The 23,996-nt window shown below is 48.0% G+C and overlaps 1 protein-coding gene across 8 annotated transcripts in view; it reads left to right on the top strand.

Annotated features, from left to right (window-relative positions):
• Positions 1-23,996, top strand: part of HDAC4 (histone deacetylase 4) — a 233,773-nt gene that overhangs the window by 40,637 nt on the left and 169,140 nt on the right. For 3 of the 8 annotated variants that reach the window (XM_082763102.1, XM_082763103.1, XM_082763104.1), the window contains exon 1: positions 9,603-9,981. The exons of 3 other annotated variants lie outside the window; for them this stretch is intronic. In XM_082763102.1, the coding sequence (XP_082619228.1) occupies positions 9,873-9,981 (109 nt within the window). In that variant the 5' untranslated portion in view covers positions 9,603-9,872. Of the gene's footprint in view, positions 1-9,601; positions 9,982-23,996 lie in introns of those variants that run through there. 2 more of the 8 variants (XM_082763105.1, XM_082763101.1) reach the window with 2 other exon arrangements.

The raw sequence follows: 23,996 nt of genomic DNA, 5'->3' as shown, positions 1-23,996 counted from the left end.
TGGCATAGCTGAAATTTTTATGAACAAGAATGTAAACAGCAAATCCACACAAGACTTGCAGAAGAACTCGGTAGATGTAGTGCATCATCTGTTTGTTATGTAATCTGATATAATGGAAGCGAAATAGAAACCAGATGTCAAGGCAGAGCAATTACAATTTTTCATCTGCCAGCATTACAGTAAATGTACTTTGTATTCCTTTCCCCCGAATGTGGAGTTTTATTTGTTGGGGGATTGGGAAAGTGCTGCAGGGGACTTGAGAGCTCTCAGCGTGATTCTTGCTTAAAGACTTTGTTATTCTGTACTTATGTTCTTTCATGTAATTAAGGGCTGCGTGCTACTCCAGATCTACTGGCTAGGGTATTTCTAATTTAAAGCAAGCTGAACGAAGCTGCTTCGTCCCAGGGGACCACCTCTGTATGTCCAGCCGTGTAGGTTATATGGTCAGGTTGCAGACGTGCACTAAATTTAGCATTCCAAGAGAAGCTGCTTTCTTTATCATGCTTGATTAAGTTTTGTAAGAAAATCCTGTCCAAACAGGTTTGATGCAGGCTCTGCTGTGGCTTCTCTAGCTGAAGAAATGTCTAGGAGGAGAGCAGATGGAAGCTGCGGTTAGCTTGTTTTCTGAAATTCACTGTGTGACTGGGAGGATGAAAGGGAAAATGGATAAACATTGATCCTTTCTGTTGGGGAAATGGATTCCTCCACTGATAGTTTATCCAGGAGGTTTATCTCTGCTGCCTTCCATTAAATAAGGCAACCCCTTGGCTGAGAGAGGAATCGATAACCATCTATCTTCATATGCATCTTCACAAGTTGAAGCATATATAAGATCTCGGGGCGGTGAGTGATTTTAATTCCCCTGTTTTCCCCTCGTGTTTCTGAACCTCCGTGTTGCTGCTGCTGCAGACTTTCTCTCTTCCCTTCTGTATTGCTCAGTCTGTTGAAGCTCACGGGACAGCACTACCTGGCTGGGGTGGAGTTCGTGCTTGGCAGAGGCCAGGGGGGCTGGAAATGCATTTTTTTTTATTTTTTTTTGTGCAGGCACCAGGCCTCGGGGGAGCGGGAGAGCTCCGGGAGCCGCGCTCTGCGCTGGGCATTCCAGGCGCGTTCGGCAGGCTGGCTTTGGCACCGCTGATTTACAGTTCCTCTTGGTGCTCTGTTTCACTGACAGCTGTGGAGTATGTTATGGATGAAGCTTTCATGTTCCCCTGAATAAAAATCTTTTTATTGTGCACTGACAGCTTTTTACTGGGTGGCTGCTGCTAGGCGTACCTTAGATGCTAAACAGGCCTTTATTTTCTGTCTCTCTGCAAGGAATAATAAGTCGGGAATCTTTCATGAACCTGCTATCTTCATTTATCTGTGTTCCACGGATAGCTTTAAGAAACTGTTAAATCACTTGTATGTTCCAGCCGAAGGAAGTGCTGGCAATGAATGAAAGATCCTTGCTTCTTTTAAGCAGCAAGCAGTTCCTTCTTTTTAAGAGCGAGGATGCGAGATCAATGCGAGCTTTTGCTGCCAGCCTCTACAAATAGCATCCAATCCTTACTGCCTCTCTCAAGGACAACCTGGAAAGTGGACAAGAACACCTGGGAAGGAGTTCATTATCCGTGGTTACTGCTGAAATCTATCCTGATACCGTGTAATGACTTCTGCGGGGTCCAGTAACGTGGGATGTCAGGCTCTCGTGCGAAGAAGTTCTTCATGCTTGTGAATTAGGAAGCAAACGAGGGGGTTCTTATGTTTCTGCAAGGCCAGGTAAGGGTTCTTCCATTTCTGCAAGGCACTGTGGGCTTCGTCCCTGGGCACAAGGCTCCTGGAGCTGGCACTCTGCGTGCTGCTGGGTGGCAGGCAGCGGTCTTCTGGAAATGAGACCAACACCACGTGAAGCAGTAACGAGCTTTGGTAATGAACGCTGGGCCTGGCTTGCTGGAGAGGCTGACAGAAGGCTTGGGGACTTGATGTCATCTTGCTTCAGTCCCAAGCATGGTGGAGAAGTGCATGGCTTGAGCTTCAGCCTGCTGGATCTGTATGGACCATGTCGGGTATGGAGCGTGGTGAACATCAGCAAAGGAGACTGGGATGGATGCAAAAAATCAGATCATTTCCTCCTTGATCTTGAATCCGATTTGAATATTTAGATTCAAACTTCAGATACTAATTTACAGGCTGCTCTCTCCTGTTCTTTGGCTAGTGGTCTCCTGCTGTTGTCTCTGGGAAGGAATCCCTGGGGGAGCCTTCATGTTACAGCGTATTCCTCTTTTTGGAGGAATTCAGGGACTTCACTACCGTGAAGAGACTTCTGTACGACTCGCTGCCTTTGTGAGCCGAGAACATCTTTGGGGCCAATACGGACAGCCACGTAAGCCTGAGAGTGGTGGTAGAAGGAAATGACCTTTTTGTTTTTTTCCTTTTTTTCTAACATAAGTCAGTGGAGTGTTTACGAGGAGGAGCCTTTGGAAAGGAAAACAAGTCAACACAGGAGCTGCTGGGCTTGGTGGCTGTGCTGCGGCTCTGTCACACTGGTTGTGACCAGGCTCCGTGACCTTAATTCCGAGCCAAGGGAACCTGATTGTGCAGAGTGCTTTCTGGGGACAAAAATACTAGCAATAGCTGGTCACATGTCACCGGGAGCTCGTACTATAAAAACAGGACTTCTGTGGAAAGCGACCTTCAGCATGGCTGCGAATGTTCGCAGTGTTATTTTTAACCTGTCTGGGTAAATTTCCAATACAAATGCCGGTGCCAATCTGATGGGTGCGCTCTCCCGAAGCCTTATCTGCTGCTTTCTAGTGCAGTGACGCATCAGGTGGAACAGCCCCTTTCGGGGCTGGCTTCTCAGGTTTGTGTCTCCGGGCCCAGAGAGAAGGAAATATCTCAGCCCTGTGCTGTTGGCGTGTAGGGTTGTAGGAGGCTTTCTTCTTAAGGACTCGTTTTAATGATTTTTTTTTTTTAATTTTAAATACTTTAACTGGGGTTTAAAAATAGACGAAGGCTGTACTTTGATTAGGTTGCTGGCACTGACGTCAGCGCGTGACATTTATCTGTGTACGGATTTGTCGTGCTGTTGACTAAGGCTTTATTTACACAATTGAGGATATTTCTGTCCGCGGCGAGGGGAATGAGGAACATCTCGGCTCGGATCATGTCCTTGCCCTTAGTACTCCTGAAGCCTGGCCTTCTCCCCTTCCACTTGATTTCTACTAGGATGGCAGCAGATTTTTTTATTTTTTTATTTTTTTACACAGAATATCTTTAATTTCTTTAATTCATTTATATTAACTGACTGATCTGTGAATGCCACTGTGACATTCTGGGGGCAGACGTGCGTGCACTTGAGACTAAATGGACAGCGCTGTCTTAATGCAATTGTTGCATTTTTATTTCTGTTCTTGGTTTCTTTACCCTTCTGTGGTTAAAAAGGCAGCTTGTTGGTACCGTGATCCCTTCAGAAACACTTCTGGCCAGAGGGTGGGGAAAGAACAGGGAGACGGGTAGGCTCTTGAGCGCATGAGGAGGTGGAATGAGTGTTTGGAGGCTTCCTTCTCGCATCCTCATTTTACCTCCTGAGCAGCCTAGAAGAATCTGGCCGATGAGCTCGATACACAGTCCTTCTAGCAAAGTGGGGGTTTCTTTTTGTTTATGGTTTTTGCTTTGGAGTTACTTTTGTTTGTTTTGCAAATATGAAAACCTCTCGAAGAAATTCAGAGTATTTTTCCCCCATGGCTCATTTCGAATCAGAAACCTTTTGAAAGATTTAACTTTTACTGTGCCATTTGAAGTGAGAGGAGTTCAGCTCAGTTCCTGGTCTTGTTTTTACTTACCGGTTTGGGAATTTTGCGTGCATTCGTGCAAGCAGGAGTAGCTCATGGAGAAAAGAGGTGTTAAGGCTACGGTGAAAATGATGATGCTTCATAAAATAAAACTGTCTGGACTCAGAGCCCTTAAATACATGACCTGGTCAACATCAAAGCTGCAAAGACATCATGCTGTGTACCCTGTGCAGCAGGAGTGTAAAATTGACTGGGGCTATGTTGATGAGCGAACTCACAGGAGCAATTCTGAGATTTTTCTTCAAAAACCAGTTTGTGTCTAAACAAATGCAACAAACTCATGCATCAAAACACTCCACCTCCAACCACAAAGCCATGTTTTCAAAGCTGTAAATGACTTGCATTGAACAAGGTAAAGGAAGTCCATGCTGGAACTGGTTTGCCTTTCAGCCTCAGACTGGTCTTGTACTTCAGTCAACCTTTGTGGAAAAGTTTTAAGCTTCTGCTGGAAATGTTAAAGCTTCTGCTATTGTAATACCTGATTAAAGAAATAGCTAATGCAAAAGGATTGAATTGCTGGTATTAAAAAAAAGTCTGCTCTTATGCAGAGATTATCCCATTACCACATACTTAATCCAAAACTTTTATCTAGAGAGCCATTAGGTGTCTTAACCCTGGCTTTAGCTGTTTTGCAGAGTTGCAATTTTGGTTATTTTGCCAACTTTCTAGCTCAGAGCCGGGCCAGTTCTCCAGAGGATGAGGCTTCAGCTGATGCAGCGATACCTGCTGAGGGGTGAGGAGCTTGCAGGCATGGCTGGGGGCCCAGCAGATGGCCTTTCTTAGAGGAGAGGGCAGCGAGTTTCCATGTGTGGGTCTTAATCTCAATGTCATAACGTGTTTGCCTGCTGTGGCAAATCCGTAGGCAGGAGCTGTTGCAAACGGAATGCAATATTGGGCCCCGTGGGGCTTGTTGAAATGTCTAGGAAATCGAGAGGAAGCATCAATACCTTGTTTTCAGGCTGGAAGAAAAGCTAAAGTGAAAAAGCACTCGTAGAGTAGAAACTTGGGCCGGGCTGCTTAGTTGAAGCTGAGAAGCAAAACTTTTTCTCTACATGTTTGTGTCAGGCTACAGCTCCTAGGTTGGGCTCTCAGGTAGACCCAGCCCAAGAAGTGCAGGATTTGTGATTCAGGCTTCAAGATGCTCACTGCCACTTCTTCAGTTCTTGCTCCAGACTTCAGGTTTGGAAGCTGACCTCTTCTTTTATCCCTTCTGCCCCTCAGCCCATACTGAATCGGTTCATCAGGTGCCTGCATCGGCTCCATCCGTCAGCTCCATGTCTGATCCTGCAAAACACCAATGCTGTTTTAAGCCTGATATAATCCTAACCTGTGAGGGAGCTCTGAAAAGAGAACCCCGGCACCTCCTGCTGCTGCTGAGGCTTGCAGGGCTCCCGGTCATCTACCCACAGCAGGGAGCGCAGGGTGCTGGTGAAGTCAGCGAGAAAACCTCTTATCACAGCCTCCCCAAACCTCGCTCTTTCCAACTGGAAGTGTTTGTTCAGTTTTATGTTTTTTTTCTTTGTTTTTTGTATCGCCTTTCTGGTAACTGTGTGGTGAAGGATTCGGTGCACCTCTGCTGCTCATCCGTGCAGAGTGAACTCTCAGCACCGTACGGCCATCCAGAGCGAATTTTTTCCGTCCCACACCAGCCAACATCTGCCATGTGTTTTGCATGCACGAGCACATGACTGCTAGTGAAAACAGGCAAGAAAGTACAAGTTGCTTAAAAGTCTGAGGTTTTGGGGGGTGCATTTCATCCAGTATATAGCCAGTTGGTCTTTTGTCCCTTTTATTTATGCTACCGCGCTCGTCTGTTTTATCGTATCCAAAATTGTGCAAATTGAAAGGAGACTTAAATGTGTGCAGTATAACAAAGCAATAAAGTACGTTAAAAAAAAAAAAAACAAAAAACACACACACAAGGAAGTGCTTAGAATTTGATTTCTTCACTGTCAAATCAGCTGCTGTAATAATGAGAACATTTCTGGTTTTGTGAGTCTTGGCCCTCAAAGGGAAATTGGAGCTGGGCTAAGAAAACAGTCGAGGGGGGCCTGCTTTCAGGATTGCTATTGAAGAGAGCTCTTAACTCAAACTGCTGAGCTGAGAGAGGCAATTTTTTTTTTTAAAGCTGGTGTCTGTGGTGGATGGTACTTAAGAGCTGTCAGGTTCTGCCTCCTCGGGTTTTAAGGAGAGCATTAATTTGTGCAGCGGCCGGTCTCCAGCTCTGCCTGCTGGTCTCTTGCCCTCTTCTGCACAGCCACAGGAGAAAGCCCGAGCTGACCAGCAGCAGCTAGAAGATCCTGTAGAAAGAAAAAGCTTTCCTGTATGCATAACTGAAAGGTGATGGCGTTATTGGGACTGGCACGTGTGTCCTTTGCTTGTGTATTTGAGCCGTGCTATGGAAATGGCTTCTGGGTAGTAAGTATGTATTGGGATCGTGGTAGTAAGTTTGAATTTGTCCTCAACACAGACAACAATAAAGGAAAATGACTGGAAACTCTTGATTAAAGGCTGATACAAATTGGCTTGCAGACTTTGTCAATTGATCATACTATTGCAGCGCTGTGGTCTATGCCCAGATGAAACGTGGGTTTATTCTGTACGGCTCTTCAGCCCTACAGGGGAGCGTGTAGCTGAAGTCCGCTTGCTGCAGGAGGATGTGAGATTTGTTGCTGTTTTCTGAAGCTGTGAAATTAGCTGTTCCAGCCGAACATGATGTGTGCTGGAAGCAGCAGATTAATCACGCTGATCTGTGTGTGGATTTTACCTGGCCTTGATGCTGTAGCAGGAGGAAAAGGCACACAAAATAACATCCCGTAAGCGAAGTCTGCTGGTAGAGGGGTAAATCCTGGTGCCAGTGTCAGACTGTGGATAGCATGCCTGTGAAATCTGGAGGAATTATTCCACAGTGGATGAAACCTGCTGAGTAAAACCTCCGTTATCTCCACTGCTGGCCCTCATGTGTCTGTGGAATTTTTTTAATAGCACTGCTTTAACTTGTGCTCACCTGCAGGCTTGCTGCCACTGCTAAAAATGATGCATTTTCTGTGCGAGCCGAAGCATGGCACAGAGCTGAGCAGATCGCTTCATGTCCTGCCCCAAGGCAGCTGCTGCTTGCTAAAGCTTTGTGATCTTGCCCCAGAAAAAGAGAGCTCAGAGAAGCTGCCATCCCAGGGCGGGGACTCGCCTTCATTCCCTCACTGCCTTCTCCCACAGATTTTGCTTTTCCAGGGTCTTGCCTGCTGTGCTGGACAAAGGTTGTAGGTCCATAGGATGCTATTTTGGGGGTACTAGGCAGGTTATTGAAGTGAGAACATTGTCTTGCATTGTGGCTGAGCATTAAGGGTATGAGGCCTCCTGTGCTGTCCGCCTTTCACTTGGGGATCTTTCTGGAGAATTTGCTCGGTGTTGCATGGGATGGGTTTGCACGTGATGGGGCTGTAATTGTGTCTCAGTTATCCGGGGAGCACCTGGACTGTGAGTTTTGGAGTGTGTCTGCTTCTGTTGAACGAGTGCACTGGGGAGAGCTGCCCGAAGAAGGGCCCAGCTAGGGATGTTCTCGTGGATTTGAAGATGAGGCAGTCCGATCGCTGACCCGTGCTGCTTTAGGGTTTTATACCATCTCCCATCTAGTGTTTTTTTTCCCGAAGAGATATAATGTATTGCCCGCGTGCACAATCCTTGCATTTATAACTTCCCTGCTCGGAGCATTCACGGCGTGCAGATGTTCATAAAACAGACATTCATGTCTCGAAAACTCCGCTGGCCTGTGGTGAATGGGAAGCTTTCCCAGGTAAGCTAGAGAACCACCGTAGTCGGCTCCCGAATAAATGAACCTTTCATCCCTTACGGGAGGGAGAGGGAAGCACCACCTTGCTGTGAGCGATGCGAGGAGTGCCTTCCAAACGCTAATTCGGGGCAGGTACCCAGCAAAGGACACGGGGCACGGCGGAGCCCTCGGTGTCTGCACCCACTGGTCATGTGGGGAGCACAGGGCCTGCCCAAATCGCAGCGTTATCGGTGACTGACGGGGTTTTCACGAGCAGTCTGAAAGGTTTGAAAGCAAAAGTTCAGCTGAGAAACTTGCACTTCCCTGACATCTCTCAGGACCGACGTGTATGTTCCCAACTAATGCAACACCCTGAGTTTAGTCACTGCGTTGAAAATGGATGAAAAATAGTTCTCAGCTTTTGTGGGGCGCCCCCATGAGTGTTTAAGCAACGTCGGTCTGCGTAACACAGCACCCCGAGCTCCTCTGCTCGAAGGCGCTTGGGTGTAAATCTGACATTACTGAGGGCTTGTTCGAGTGTGACACCTCTGGCTTGTCTTGTGGTCTTGCAATTCCGTTGCGTTTTCTGCGTCGCCTCTTGGAATAAACTCCTGTCTGAAGGTGCTGGTGTTTGAACTAATTGCAAGGCAGCTTTGCAATTCCTTCTGCTGAGCGAATGTTGTACACTGCTGCCTTGGCTTGAAGGGAGTTTTCTCTACCAGCATCTAGTCTTAAACACCTTTGCATTTGGTTGCTTAGTACTGTTTTTGTGTGAGTCCCCTAAAAACTCTACGAAATACCTGGTTTTGGAGTAATGGCAAGCAGAGGTGCCAGTGCAGGGCACTGGGACTCGATGTAACACTGCAGGATGGCCTTCCACAGAAAGGAGGCTGGGCATCTCTGCAGTGTGGGTTCAGACCAGTGACATCCAGGGGCTTTTCCCTTCTTTTTTGGGGAGAGCTGAGCTGTGCAGGGGCCTGCAGATCCTCTGCGTGGGACAGGCAGCTCTGTGCACGCTTATCACTGAGCCAACGCTCGTGGCTGACAACCACAAAGCCCGGTCCATAAGGTGGCTTCTTAAAAGCAGAGCCGAAAGGTGATGTCAGGTGGCTGTGCTTATTGCATCCCGCTGTGCATTCTGCACTTTTTGAAGCCTTGAAAAGCAGAGCACGGTTCCCGCGGGGTGGAAAGGAGCGGAGCTGGAGGGGACATGCGAGGAGAGCGGCGTTGGGAGCACAGCACCCAGTGCTCGGCTCCAGTTGCAACAGAGCCACGGGCCGTGTTGCTCAACGGGCAGCTCTTTAGGTAAGCATTGATTTTGCAATGCACAGCCAGCAAAATTAAACTGGGTAAATCACTGCTGGGAAAACAAAGTTGTTTTTTCTTCTTTCCCGTGGCTTCTGTCTGTGGATGAAAGTGAGCTGCAGAGCCCCGAGCTCTGAGTGTACGCTAACCAGGTTCCAGCCTTGATTCTCTTCTCCGAGTTGTAATTACATTTTTAAATGAATAAGTGATAAGGAATTTGCACGCAGGGGACACTCCTTGTGCCATAAAGTTATACTGCAGCTGTTTGGGTCCTGCTCCAATCAAGCTCTGATAAACTGATTGACCTGAACGATACAAGGTACGCACCGGTTGATGCCAGATAAAATAAACACACTCATACCTGCGTTTAACAGCTCAGTTGTTTCATCTCTGCCTGCTTATAGCGGCTTCCCAGACTCATTTGCTCTGATATCAGCACTGGAGAGAGCGGGGCAGGCCAGCAGTGGCTGGGCTGTCCCTGTGTGCATCCAGCCCCGGGCAGCAGCGTGAGGATGGTGCTCAGTGAGGCAGCCCCCAGCTCTGTGCAGAGCCCGCTGGTATAAATAGGTGCAGGGAAAAAAAAAAAAAGCTTTGTTTTTTTTTTTTTTCCTCCCCTAAGGGGGTGGAGAGGCGAGGACAGTTGTCTGCGTTTCGCCCTGGGGACTGGTGTCAAGTGAGAAGGCAAATTTAGCTCCGGTCTGTGCGTGTTTGCGAGTGCTGAACGTGAGCTCTCGCCGCGCCGCCAGCCCTGCTTATCGCGCACCTTTGACCACCTCACCCCCTGATCTCTGCCCGCTCACGGCTCCTGCTGCTCCCTGCCCGAAGAGCGCCGTGTCTCCAGCAGTGCTTCGTCTCCTCCCTGATGCTGTGAATTTTTCACTGTCTAAAGCAGTGAAACGCTTCTGGATTGCTTCTGTGCAAGGCTATTTCAGGCAGCCCGGTTCGCAGCCCTGCGGAGCGATATGATACAGTCCTACAGCACTGCACAGAGAGAGGTCGGTGGCTTTGGACATACCACGTTTGCTTCCCAGGCACAATATAGCTTCATCTTCTATGCAGAGATGCAGAAAGGTAAGGAGAAGCTTGCAGGAAATAATAATCTATTAAAGTAGAAGTAGTGGCTTTAAAAGAAATTGGACCGTCTTTTCCAAAAGCAGGGTATGGAAACTGAGTTTGCAGTAGGACAACTCCAGGAGATCAGTGCACGCATGCTTAAACCAGGTTTTACAGCAAGGAAAACTGAGAAAATTGGCTTTGTGTTTTGTGTGAACTGTGAAAGAATAGCGTGGAAGGAGAAACAGGAGAGAGCACTAATCTGTATACAGCTGCGTGCGAAAGCTTCCCAGCTGTATTTTCTGCACGTCTTTACAAAGCTCACCTAGAGCTCCGAGCTACAGACCTTGCAGCTGCTAACAGTTCTGCTGCCTGATAGCAGCTGCTGTATTGACAAGTACATTTTTATCATGGGAGATGCTGGGGGAGTGGAAATGAGCAAGAAACAACTGTTTATATAATCCGTGCTGTATAGATCAATTACCGCGAAAACAAGTCATTCACTTGTTTGCAGCAGCACGCACCTTGAACTGCGCCCGCTATAAATAGCTGCAGCGCCTTCCAAGAAGTGCAAACTGAGTGCCTTTGTGCTCCCCTGGTGGGAGCAGGGAAATGGCAAACGGCGCTTTTAAGTCAGGACAGTTCCCACCGTGGTGCCAGTGAGTGCCACGAGTCTCACTGCTCGTGCCCCTTCCTGACTATGGCACGTATAAAATAACGCTGCCTTCCCCTTTCTTCCCCTAATTGCCAAATTGGTATTCCAGCAATAAAAAGGATTTATCAGCCGGAGCTCCTCTGGGACTCTTGTAGCAAGTCAAATTTCCAGTGCATGTAGAAAATTCTCACTGGTTTGATGGGAAATAATCATCGGCGACTCGTCATCGTGCTTACAGCTGCGTGCATCGGAAACATGCTTGAGGTCAGCTCTACAGATGTGGCAGTCACCATGCTGTGAGTGGTTGACATGTTTTTAACAAAGATGGATTTGTTGACAGGCATGCAAAAAAAAAAAAAAATAAACTAGTTATGAAGAGTTTCAGCTACGCAAAGTACAGAGGAGTGAAGGTATTGCTACTTGGGCCATAGCGTTTTGGGTGATCCCCAGTTTGTAATTGCTTCACCCCATTTTTCCTCCTAGCCCAGTAACTCATTACACAGGCAGTAAGGCTTTTTTCTTGGTCGTACCGTGAGCTGGACTTCTATAGCAAGCTTTTTGCAGCCAGGTGGAGATGCTGATGACCACGCTAAGGCCTCTGCCTTTGCTTACTTCCAGTAAACCGGGAGGTTTTATTTCCCGTAATCACCGTTGGGGAAGTTCACACCTGGGCATTCCTGTTGGATTGGGAGGACCTGGGAAGTCTCTGCTGTGATGCAGGTTTGGTGTTTGCATAATTCCCTTCCCAACAGGACTGAGGGTTTAGGAGAAATGAGCTTCCTTCCCCAAATCGTTGCTTGTTAGTCCTTTATTCTTCCTCACATCTCGAGGTGCTCCTGAAGCAGCGGTTCTGTAACGTCAGGGAGAAGAGATTGAGCAACCTGTTACAGGTTTTGATTTGTTTTTTTCTAAATCTGATGGTGTTCAAACACCACTCTTGCTTTAGACTTGTGAAACAGCAAACCAAACCGCATCCTTCTGCTTTGGTTTTGGCCATTCGTGGTTACTGATGTGGAACTCCTCCAGAGGTGTGAGTGCGGTTCCTTGTGCTGCCATCCCTTCCCCCTGTCGTTTTATTTGTTGTCCTTGGGCACCTAACGTGGCATTAAATTGCCTCGTTTTGCCCTTGCTGCTTAACGAGTTCTCACCACCTCTTAGCATTAATTAATGGGGGCGGCAGGGGGAACACCCTAAAAGAGATGTGCGCTCTGAATATACTTCTCACATTTATGTAGCACGCGTCTTATTGACTTCAGCTCTTAAATGTCTCCATTATTCACAAGTGGTAAAGCTGTGAGAGCTATCCAGGTCGTTCCCAGCAAGCGTCAATAAAACCTCCAACCACATCGCTCTCTATATGCTGTAATTTGCTCTCTCTTTAAAAAATAAAATAAATAAAAAATGTTGAGGCTGCAAAAGGGCAGGTGGTTAGGAGAGAGGAAGGTAGATTAGTCCTGTACAATATTTAAAGACATATTATAAAAAGTATTTAAAGGGTCTGCTAATTACAGTGGGCACATCAGTGGGGTGGGAGGCTTTAGGGGGGCTGCAGAGCGGGGTCCCAGTGCGTTGGAGATCTGTGCGTGCTGCTGATGGGTTAGTTCTGTCCATACAAAGTTCCTGCCCATCCTGCATGATGCTGGGGACGCTGAGTAGCCTCTGGCTGCTTGCAGGGAGGGCAGGGTAGCATGAAGCCTCTGGAAAAAAATAAAAAATAAAAAAAAAATGGACATAGGAGCAAACAAACAGTGAGATAATTACCATCCTGATTTGGAGGGAATGAGGGAAGAAGCCATCGGGGGCTGATGCTGTGCACAAGCTTGATTTCAGATTGGGGATGTAAGACTTTAAAGTCTACAAACAGTTCAATGAACTTCATTAATGCTGTCTGGGAGTTCCCCTGCACCCCACGCATAGGCTTAAATGGCAAAATGTTTAGCTCAGAATCACTTCACCCCCTATAAAAACCTTGAATCTATTCAGATACTTCTCAGTTTAGTAATTGGATTGTGTTAAATCCTAAAAACGTTGAGAAAAATCAGAAATCAGAGAGCACATTGCCCAACAGTACTCCTTTTGAGCAGATTCTTGCTGTTATCCTAAGCTAGACATCATTTTTGTGACACAGCAATGCGCATCGCCTCTTCTGACAGTCATTTTCCGCAGCTGTTAATCTTGATTATGAAAAATCTGTGGTCACGGATGTGCAAAGTAACAAAACTCCTGATGTAAAATGTTAGAGAAAACTGAAATGAAGGTGATGGAGTTGCTCTGAAATAGATGGTTTTTTGTCTCTTTTCACAAGTTGTCAATGAATGCTTAAGCATCCTTGCAGCAGGGAGAAATGTTTTGTTTTTAATTTTAGCCCTGCTAACGAAGTCTTGTCATGTATGTCAATGAGGAAGAAAGAAAATGACTACAGCTAACCGTAGGTTGTCATTAAAGCCGATTCCTCGCGCTAAGCCAAAAACAACGCAAGATTTAGTTTCAGGACTTCCTAAATTTGTTAGTCACACTGATGTTTTCTTAAAACCCAGGCCTGAAGAGCTATCAACATTTACCGTAGGGACTAGATTGGAAAGCACTTACTTGTTCTTGTCTGTCACCTCGTCGTGCCCCACGTGTCGATCTCCCGCTGCCCTCTCCTCTATTTTAGGGGAACGTGCTTCAACTTCCAGCTGTTGACACTCGCAGACAGCTGCTTGTGGTGTCCTGCCCGAAAATCCCTTCCTCCCGTCGCTTGGCCAGCGCAGTAAGAAGCGCTCTCTTGTTTGGAGAGCACAGCTGAAGCTGAATCCTGCCAGATTTTTGGGCAGCAATGTAACGGGGGGGAAAAATCCTACCATCGCTGCATGGGCGCTTACTGGTGTGCTCATAGCACTTGAGAACTCAGTGCTACTTTAAAAAAAAATAAAGTCTTCCAGCCAGAGCATTTACTTATAAACAGAGACAGGGGAGTTTCGTGGGAGCTAGGGTGGGAGGCCCTAAGTATAAAAAATACCAGCTCTGAGGTTTTTTTAAATCTTGGGATAAGTGATTTGTTCCTTTCCTAGCACCTCATTGTCTCCAGCACTTTTACTTCGGGACATGAGCTGCTGGGAGGTCTCTGGGCATCGGTTATTTTAGCAACTTTCCCTACCTGGAGGTCTGGGGCACGTTGAGCCCCAGTGACTTAAAGCTGCCACGGGACTGCAGGTGTTTATACCGAGAAATGTCGAGGCAAATTAGCTTTTCAATTTCCTTCCCAGTGACATGCTGCGGTGCTTCATCAGCTAATTTCGTCAGGGCTTTGTGTGTTGTTTTTTATAATAATGACTAAACCAGAGGCTGAGGAGGGGTGGCCGCTCCAGCGGCGCGGCGTTAAGCGTGCTGCAGTTCGCTCCTTCACGTTGCTGCCTTCCTGACAGATTTTCTTCCCTCCTTGCTGCTCCCCTCTGCTTAACTATTTCCATCTTGGTGAGTCAGATCTGTTATTCCCCTGGTGGTAGAAACGCTTCTGAGGCTGGTCCCAACTGCGCTAGTGGAGAGATGTCAAACTCGAGTGCCTCAAAGCCTCGCTCCTCTTGAGCCAGCTGGAAGGCTTATGGTATGCTGAAAGCGATTTCAGTGCTCACACTTAAAATATCCTCATTGTAGCGCAGCAGCACTCCTTAAATACAACAGTGGTGAAGGCAGGGACGGGGTCCAGCTTGCGGAGGGCTTTGGGCAGGCAGCAAGGAGCAGACATGCAGTGACAGGGGTTTTGTCCATGCACGGAGAGGTCGGTGCTGAAACAGGCACACATTTTAGAGGTGTTCACTTTGTCCTGGCTCTAATCTAGTCGCATGGACTGAAAATCTGTGAGTGGAGAAAGTTCATCAGGTAGCGGAGCTAGCTTGGAGAGCATTGGTTTGGTGCAGGCCACAGGGCAGATCTCGGTGTTTTCCAGCCCTTCAGAGGAAAAGATGGAAAAAGATTTCAGTAGGCACGCTGCTGGAGAGAAGATGCTCGTTTTTCTAGGGACCTTGGGAACCCGAGCATCATCCAAGTGCGTTTTGGCTGCGAGAGTTAGTTCAGAAGTTATGCTCATTTGAATCTCCTCACCTACCTTTGCAGTTGTCTTGAGATGGTTTGTGAAAAGATGAGGATGAAACGATATCTTCCATTTCTTGTGTGTTGCTGGCAGGGTTTTTGTGTGTTGTTTTGTTTCCTAATTGTTTGCAGGAGCACAATGGTGTCATTTCCATGAGCTGTGATGGTAGAAGCCTCTCTGCATGCTCTGTGTGGTGGGTACTGTTGGGGTTAGCCGCTCGTTCCCTATTTTCCTGCCCTCTTCCAGCTCGGAGGAGAGCTGGGATCGTGATCCGTGCTGTTTCTACTCAATTAGTGAACGCGGGGTGTAGCGTGGGCTGACTTCACTGGGTGCTCTGTGAGCCCCGGGGCTGTGGCGGTGGGGCTCCAGCCTCTAATTCTGGGCAGATGTGGCCTTCCTGGAGCAGGAGGCCTGCTGCTGGCTCGGCCATCTCCCTCTGCAAGCCTCTCGGCTCCTTCCCGAGACGGCAGCAGTCTCCTGGCGGCCTGGCTGTGTGCTGCAGGTTTCCCTTTAGGCCGCTGTGTGGGTGAAGGCACGGCGTGGCATCACGCCTGCTTGTGGCCGTGTCTCTCGGAGCTGCGTTGCACTGAGGCGTGTGGGGTGTGTAGAAAGGGCCCTGCTTTTTGTATGTCTTTCATCGACATCTGTGAGCCTGCTGCGGAGCCGGCACGTGGCGCAGGGCAAGCAGGGAGCCCTCTGTGTGGGATCGGTTCGGGGTACGGCACAGAGAGCTGTGCTTGGAGGTGGGCCGGGTGCTGCTTGTGGCTCCCTCCTGCTGCATCGCTATGGGATGGGGAGAAATGGTCCCGTCCTCCAGCATGGGTCTGGCCAGTGCTGCTGCTCTGTGAAGCCCAAGGGGAAGGAGATGACAGGGAAGGAGAAGGAAGGGAAAACCTCTGCCATAAAGGAAGAGGGAGTAGGCTCAAACTGGGAATAGAAAGGCCAGAATACGTGGCTGGCACCGAGGCAGCCCTTCTGTCAAACTGCAGAGAACCGGCTCAGGGATATCCCTGAGTGCCACTCGCGTTATGACTTTATTCCACACGTTAATGCTGCCTGCCAAGCTGCAGGGGAGTGCAGCAAAACGCTTACTACACGTTTACGCCTGCAGATTTATTGCGACGCTATCTGTTACCTAGGAAAATCCCAATTGTTTTTTGAGGGGGGGAGAACAAAAACGACATTACTGCGCGTGGTCTGTGTTCGACTCTGCCTTTCATGATATCTGCTGAGCCTTTGAGTGCATCAGCAAGTTTGTCCACATGCTGTTTTTATGCAAGTGTTACGGTCTGACAACTATGAATCACCCGCTCAGCTCTTGATTTGCGTCAATCAAACCACATTTAAGAGAGGCTTTGTTCACGGTTTGGAACATGAGACCCAGGCAAGTGTGCAAGCGATGGCTCCGAGCAGATTCCCTTGAAACGGGGTTCAGTGGTCCAGGCTCAGGCTCCGGGGAAAAAGCCTGTGGTTAGCGTGGGAGATGAGAAGCTGCTGGTCTCCTTCCAGTCCCCTGGCAGCCTCCTGCTGATACGCTGGGTTATCACTCAGCTCTTTGAATCTCTCGCTTTATGGTGCAGGGATGTGTGTGTGTGCACAAGTTTCTTCGTGGCAGCGTGTGCTTGTGTCCTCCCCCCCCAGGGCTGCTGGGATGAGTTTTTATCTAAAGGGGTGCAGATTTGTCTTCACATTCAATCATTATTTTTTTAAATACGCAAGGTTTCGATTGAGTTGAACTCATTAAAATCATCTTTCCATGTCTCCAGATGTGGGATTCCTGTCTTCCAGAATTATCTATGCTTTTAGACACCAAGCCTAAAAAGTGCAGAAAGAGGTGGTACCAAAAAAATTAAAAAAGGCAGTCCCCAAACCCACAAGTCTTCAGGCTGCTGGTATACCTAGCTAGAGATCTGAAGGGTCACAGAGCCGTTTTGGCAAACGAAGGCTTGTGCTCGGTTGTGTGCAAGGACGAGTCGAGGTCCTTTTCCTTCGTTTAACCTCGTGGCACCCCTGTTTCGCTTGCAGGTGAGCGCTGCCCCCCCTTCCCCTCCTTCCTTGCTTCTCCCAGCCTTCGGCACCCCGTCCGAGGTCCCTGCTCCTCGCCAGCTCCGAGCATCCTGTGCGAGCACGTTCTGCTTCCCCTTGTCCCGAACCCACCCCTGACCTAGTTCATCCTCAAACCGCTTCCCTGCCTCTTCCTCTCTCCACGCTTTCGTCTCATTGAAGTCTCTTCTCCTCCTTCCCGTCCCCCTCTGGCACCAGGCCTCGTGCTCATCAAAACATTGATCTCATGGGCTGTATGCTTGCCAGCGTAATAAGGCCACTGCTCTTCCAAACACTTTTTTTTTTTTTTCCCCGTCTTACAGTTTTTTTTCTTCATTGGGCTTGCTTTCACTGTTATTTTTTTTTTTCAGGATGAAATTTAGGGGATTAATTCCTGCTTTCCCGCTGACAGTCATGGAAACGAGCTTATTTCCAAGTGTCACGATGCTGATCCTTATCTCATTTTATTACTTTCTTTGGGAACTGAGTAACTATAAGAATAAATTGCTGTAGCAGATGCAGCACATGGGCATATGGCAGTCTATTAATTACTCGTATCCTACCCAACTTTTAAAATAAATCGATAAATGTTGATGAAACACTAGAGAGCATACAGGGTTTCTTTTTTTTTTTTTTTCTCTGCCTCCCCTGGACTTGCAGATTGTAACGTTTGACTGGTTTTAACTGTCCCATTTTTGGCCCATCTTAGTGCCTCCCTGTGGAAACAGGCACTGCCAGACCTGCTTGCCTCTTTCTTTGGACTCGTGGATCTCGTCACTATCTGCTTTTAATTCTCGAAAGCAGACTAGCAAGGAGATAGGTGAAGCATGGAGAGGCTGGAGAGGGCAAGCAGAGGACTGACAAGGAATAATTAACTGCTCAGACCAAGAAACGGTGCAAGTTAGGTTATTTTTCCTCTCCCTCCCTCCAGAAAGAAATGAACATTGTCATTTTTCCTTAAGCAAATCTTTCTGGAGTTGTTACAAGGGCCATCCCCATCCTCCTCCATTATCCTGATGGACTCTCCTAGCCCGTGTCCACTGCGTGGCAAGGGCCGGTCCGTGCATCTGCTCGTGCTTGTGGGTTATGGGACTGAGAAAGCTGATTTTTCTTTATATACTATTCATAAAGACAGAAGTCGATTAGTTGAATATCCCATTCTGTCTGGTGGTGCTCTGGGTACTTGATTTCTCTGCAGCGGAGAGGAATCCAACTCAAGTGTTGAGTGTGGAGAATGTGAATGTGGAATAGATTTAAAAAAAAAAATCCTTAGAAGTGTGAAAATTGGTCCTGCAATGTTGCCATGACTCATAGGATCATTTGGGTTGGAGATGAGTTTCGGGGTCTTCTCTGCACATGCTCGAGCAATTAATTCAGTGTCTCCGGTAGTGAGGGGCCTAAAGTGAGCACAGCACCCAAGGTGTGGGCTCACAGTGCTGTGTACACGGGGACAGTCGCTTCCCTAGTCCTGCCAGCCGTGCTGTTCCTGCTGCTCTGTTAGAAATGTGTTGGATGAGGTGTTTGGGGTGTCTGTGGGAACGTCATCTTAATTTTCTTGAGGTTTCTGGGTGAAAGCTCCCTGTTTCCATACGCTTAAAGAGAGCTGCAAGAAGGACCCTGTGGGTAGCTCCCAGGAGCAGAAATTCTCCTCTGATGCTGCGTGGGATTGTCAAATTCCAGTTGTTTAAGGGGTAAATGTGTGACTTTCTTCAGGTTGGACATAAGAAATGAGGATTTGACCACGACGAGCACCTTCTGAGCACCACTGCAACCCCTGTCCCGCCGGCTCCCCAGGGGCTGCTTGGTCTCCAGTGCCTCCACCGATACTTTGCCACCTCACCCTGCTTTTGCAGGCTAATAAAAACCAGCGAATATTGCCCAAACCCAGAGATTACTTGGTAATGTGCCTAGACGGGTGCTTCCGTTAGCAGGGTATTTCCATGCTAAGAAGTCACTGAAGCTGTAAAGATCAACGGTCACCAGCTGCGGTGACTAAATTGTTTTTAAGCACCTTTTGAACTTTGATTTATGAACAACTGCATTTTGAAATTAGCAAATGGCTGCACTTAAGGCTAATGAGTGAGTAAAAGGGCAGCGTGTTACAAAAGGCTTTGAAGAGACTGAGACTGTTCCTGGACTCGGAAAAGGGAAGACTTACAAAAACAGCGTAGTGCCGGGCTGTTTTTTTTTTTCTTTTTTTTTCTTTTTTTTTTTTTTTAAGGCTGCATGTGACTGGTTTAATGGTCTCTCTCCAAATTCCGTATTGCAAGCTTTGGAACTTGAAATTGAAAGGGACTAAGAGCCGCAGCTGCTTTTAAAGAAGAGCATTTTGGACTCGGTGAGCAGGGGGCGCACAGCACCCATCCCCTCCATCGCCCCACAAGCGGAGCAGCGCGGGGAGGCAGGCGGGACACCTTGGGACACTGGTGGGACTCAGGGCTGCCGGAGGGACATCCAGAGCAGGGGGAGAGCAGATACATCCTAAAAGATGTCTTCGGTTTGCCTCTGTGTGGCCGGGCAGGTGGGGAAGCAAAAGGCTGTGTTAAGGGATCGGCAGCCTCAGCGGGAGCTGCAGTCGGTCACACCGTGCTTAATTTTGGCACCTTCTTGGAGCCTCTTCTCCTTTCCTAGCTGTGTCCTGAGCAAGCTGAAAAGGGAGGAGGGGAAATGCTTTTTCCGTCCTAAACCGAAGGAAAGCTTTTGGTAGTAGCTCAGTGGAAATTGAAGTGAAATCTTTCTATTAGCTTAAGTGGAAATTGTTAACTACTCCCGGCTGCTGTCGTGCTGTAACCCAAGACTGCAGGCTGGAGCTCTTCAGGAGGTTTTCTTTCCTCTTTGCTGCTTTCCGAGTCCTTGGGTTGCTCGACAGTGCTTTTGTGCCGTGAAAAAACCTTCCTGTTCAGTTGTATTTTTTTTTTTATTTAAACTTTTTGTAAGCGGTACTCCTGGGCTCGAAACTGTCAATATTCAGTTAACGCAAAATCCATAGGCCAGTGCCACCTGCTTTACGACGCTTTGCTGGGTGAAGTGAGATTTTATTAGATAACTACACGTGTTCCTGAAACCTTTTTACGTGTTGGCAGCGCAGCAGCTGAAGGGCTTTCAGAGCCGAGTCTTCGCTCGGGCTCTTTGATCTCCCCGTGGGTTATGCAGGCGGATGCTGCTGGAGAGCGTGCATGCGATGTGAGCTTCTGCCTGGGTTTTGACTGCAGGTGAAGGGGTTTTTTAATTTCTGAAAAGTGCTTCAGAGGCTTGGACTTTTGGGAATCCGAAATTATTTGCAGTGGATTTGCTCTCGTTCTTGTTTAACAGGAATTATTTCATTTTTGGGATTAGTTAATGACAGTGACATCTTGCCCTGAGTCGTACTAGGAACTTGAGTTTTCCTCCGTAGGCTTATTTTATTACCTTGAAACTTCAGGGAGAGCAACTCCTCCTTCAGTCCCTACCTGTATCCATGTGCTTGACCTTACCCCTTTCCTTTTTATAGGGGTCATCTTCCCAGGAAACACTTGGTGACAGAAATGAAAACTGCTTTATTCTCTTCCATGCCACTCGTTGCTCTAAAAGCCCCGTGTGTTTAGAAATTCACCTGCTGCATTTTGCTAATTCTGCTGTACATTTTTTCCAGGCATTCACACGTGCAGTGGTCGTCTGTATTGTGCACCCTACGTTTTTTGGATCATCCTTTAGCCATCGCATCCCACGTTATGCACATTCGGGACGTTTTGTGATGTTTTGTGATGGCCTCAGGTAGCGAGTGGCCATGTGCAGAGTGGGGGCAGCTTGGGCAGGCCCCCTTAAAAGGGGAAATTCCTGAACTGCAGGTAAACAAGAGCCCCATTGATCCGTGTGTTTCCAAACTGCACGTCCAAAGTCCTTCCTTCTGGCTCTTTTGTAGAGCGCCTACTTTCGAGGACAGATGCTAATTTGCAGTATTGCAAGGGATTGCTGGCATTTCTGATGGTGACCACAGGAGTGAAAATAGACGTGCCTCAGGTGGTTATTTGTGTGGTGTGCATTGCCCAGCTGGTGTAACATGCTGCTGGTGCCACAGAGCAGGCTGCCCATGTGCCTCCAGAGCCATCAAAGGTCCACCAGGAGGAACTGAAGTTAGCCAGCTGTGCAAGCTTGCCATGGTTTGTTTTCAGTGGCATTGCTGTCTGTAAAAAGCTTCTGTTTGCTCCAGTTAGCCAGAGATGATCGAATCCGGGCTTTGTGGTGGTGATTACAATCTGAGAAGGAGTGAAATAGCCTTGCAGCCCGCAGATGATGTGTTTTCTTTCTGTGCACTGCAGGTCCTCGTTCCTTCGGCAGGGAAGGTCAGCCATCCTTTAAAGGCTGCTTCTTCCCCAGGTGTGCCGCTCAGGTTGTGAGAGCTGTGCCTGTCCTCACCTGCCAGGAAAACGCTCAGAGCCTGCCTTGCTGCTTGATTTGGGAAGGGTAGGGCTGTGGTACCTACTGCTCCCTGTGTCATCACCTCCCCAGTGTGGCAAAGCTGCGCTGACAGCTCTCATTTGCTTGGCTAATTTGCTCCAAAGCAAATACCATAAACCTGCCTCCCCTCTCCTTCCTTTAACAGGTAAAGCTTCCAAAGAAATAATAAAAGCGAGCAGGCTTCCAGCCCCAGGCAGCACTGTCAGGGTGTGTTTTTTCCTGGCTGTGTCCCATCTCCCTGCTGCTTTGCACCTTTCCTGGAGTCCTGTTTTGTCCCCTGAGTCTCCCCTTTTGCAGTGCTCGCCGATACCCTCTGCCCCGTGAGGGCACCGAGCTGCCTCCTGTGCAGTCAGCTCTCCATTTCTTCTCCTCTCTCTTTACCTTTCTGCTGGATTTTTGTGGTGACACTGATCAATAGCTTGTATTGATGGAGGACAAGGTGAACGGACTGTGTTGCAGTAGTTTAGAAAATATTGCTGAAAAACAGAGGTGGGTGTTTCTGACCTGTACACAAGTGCTGTACGTGTACTGCACAGCGTACTGTGCTCAAAACACTGCTGGTAATTAGATAGAAAATACCTTAAAAATCACCCATTCGTTTATGCATTGCAGGTGAGCTGCTTTTGGAAGGGAGAAGAACGTGAAGCTGGATGTGTTGTAAGAGTGATGATTTGCAGGGTGGCAAACACAGAGTGAGTCGGCAGATCTGGGTTAGGGAACCCATGGAGAAGGTGCTTGGGGATGCTGCTGCTCCTTAAATTCACGCTGTCTCTTTGTGCAAGAGCTAGTGCACATAACAAAAGCTTTAACTTGCAGTTGGTAAGATCAAGAGGAGGTTTCCCTTGGAGAGAAAATCCCATCGTGCCATAACTTTATTAGTATCGATGGCGTCTCCTGTTTTGTGTTCTCCGTAGCATTTTTGGATGCTTTAGGACTGAGGAGCCCTGATTGTGGTGATACTTGGAGTAGTCCAGCCTGAAGGTAAAGACTGTGCTTGTGAGAAGGATCACCACACCTGAAAACTGAGCTGGGAACCTGGTTCTGTGATGCTGGGTGACTGCACAGACAAGGTCAGGTAGCGGGGCCGTGCTGGTAAATCCAGTGTTTTGGGGGCTGAGCGTGTGTTACGAGTAGTTGATGCTTCAGGAAAAGCATGTGGTGAAGAGAAGGGCCAGCTCCAGGCTGGGGGAGGTACTGGGCAGCTGGATGGGTGTCTGCACAAACCAGGTACACCCTGGGGATAAAGGGGACACCTGCAGTGGTGTCTGCAAAAGAAAAGGACAAACATGAGGCTTGATACGTGGTGCAGCGCTTCTGGAAGCGCCTGGCCCTTTTTCTTTTGGAAACCCAATTCCTGGTCTGCATTATTATTGCTAATTATTATTTTTGCATCCTTAATTTGGAACATTGTTTGCGTTACCCTTGAGCACTGATGCTGAGGCATCTTTCCTTTGTGTGGTGGCCATGGGAGTCTGCTTTGCGTCTTTCAGGAGATTCCAGCCAGTTAGGTTGCTTTGGCCATTCAATTTTCTCTTGTTTACCAGGGTGTTAGTGAGCTGGATGGAATACAGGCGGTAAGTGCTTTGCCCTAGGAAACATCAGTAGTCCAGTCACCATTCCAGCAATTCCACTCGGTTGGTTTTTCTCTGTAACAGAGCTCCCAGAGACTCTGCGTGTTGTAAATGTAAATCTGAAAAGGTCAATCCCCATGTATTCCGGAGCCGGGCATGCGGGATGACAACAATGCAGGGCCACAAATGAATTTTAAACTGTAGATGGAGAACAATATGTTCAGAGAAAGCTGTCAATGGATATGCCTTGGGTACCGAGGAGTAATTTGAGGTAAAGCAGCGAGGGTTTGTCCTGCGTTACTCAGTGAGTTAATGTGCAGCAGAGGGGGATCAAACCACGAGATGTATAGCTGGGAAAGGGTAAGAGCTGCACGAACTGGGGCTGTTCTTTGCTTCTCTTTGCTTTGCCTATGGGATCCGAGCGGCAGAGCAGTGCTGGGTAAGTGGTGAATCAAAGGTTGAAAGCCTGTCCAGAGCCTCCAGCGTGGGTCCTCTCCTTCTTCACATGCAGCGCTTTGCGGGTCCGGCTGGCTGTGCCGCCGTGCGCTCTCCGTTGAAGAAGAGGAGAACCATATGCAGCACAGGAGGAATCCTATACGGAGAAACAGACAAATGTCAAGTGTTTTCAGCTGCTGCTTCGCAGGTGGCCTACAAAGGATGACAAATTCCTACTAATTGTCTGCTCGGTGTATTGAGATGGGGGCCAGCGTGGATCTTTGGGGGAGCCACGGGTTGCCATGGGCTGGTTTGGGGTACTGTGCTGTTACAGCCTCTGGAGGGGCAGCGCTGCTCTTAGCTTCAAAATGCTGTGAGATGCAGATTGGGGACTTCTGTTTGCAACTTCACCAAGTGGGAAATCTCTTTTGTTGTTTGTTTTAAATAATACACAGGTGGGATGGCGTGCCGATACTGCGCGGCGCACAACATCTGCGGTGCTCTTACCGTGCATGCTCTTGCTGCGGCTGTTGGCACCAGCAAGGAAGGCAGCTGTGCAGTGGGAAACCCAGAAACTGCCACGTTACAGACACCCTTTCCCACGTAAAAGAGGGGAGGATAGAGCTTACAGAAAGATATTTCAGAGTCAAACATCTCCAGATATACTTGTCTCTATATGACAGTGGTTGTATATATACATGCACATAATTAATTGATCCACACGCATGCATCCCACCTTGTATTAGTTGGTGTGACAGCATTGTCTTCTCTATAATAAGCCTTGTACTTTGCAATCTTACAATTTTACGATATCCAGCAT

This window comes from Aythya marila (assembly GCF_965140915.1).
Source record: "Aythya marila genome assembly, chromosome: 6".
Lineage (NCBI taxonomy): Eukaryota > Metazoa > Chordata > Aves > Anseriformes > Anatidae > Aythya > Aythya marila.
This window is presented reverse-complemented; position numbering and strand designations above follow the sequence as displayed.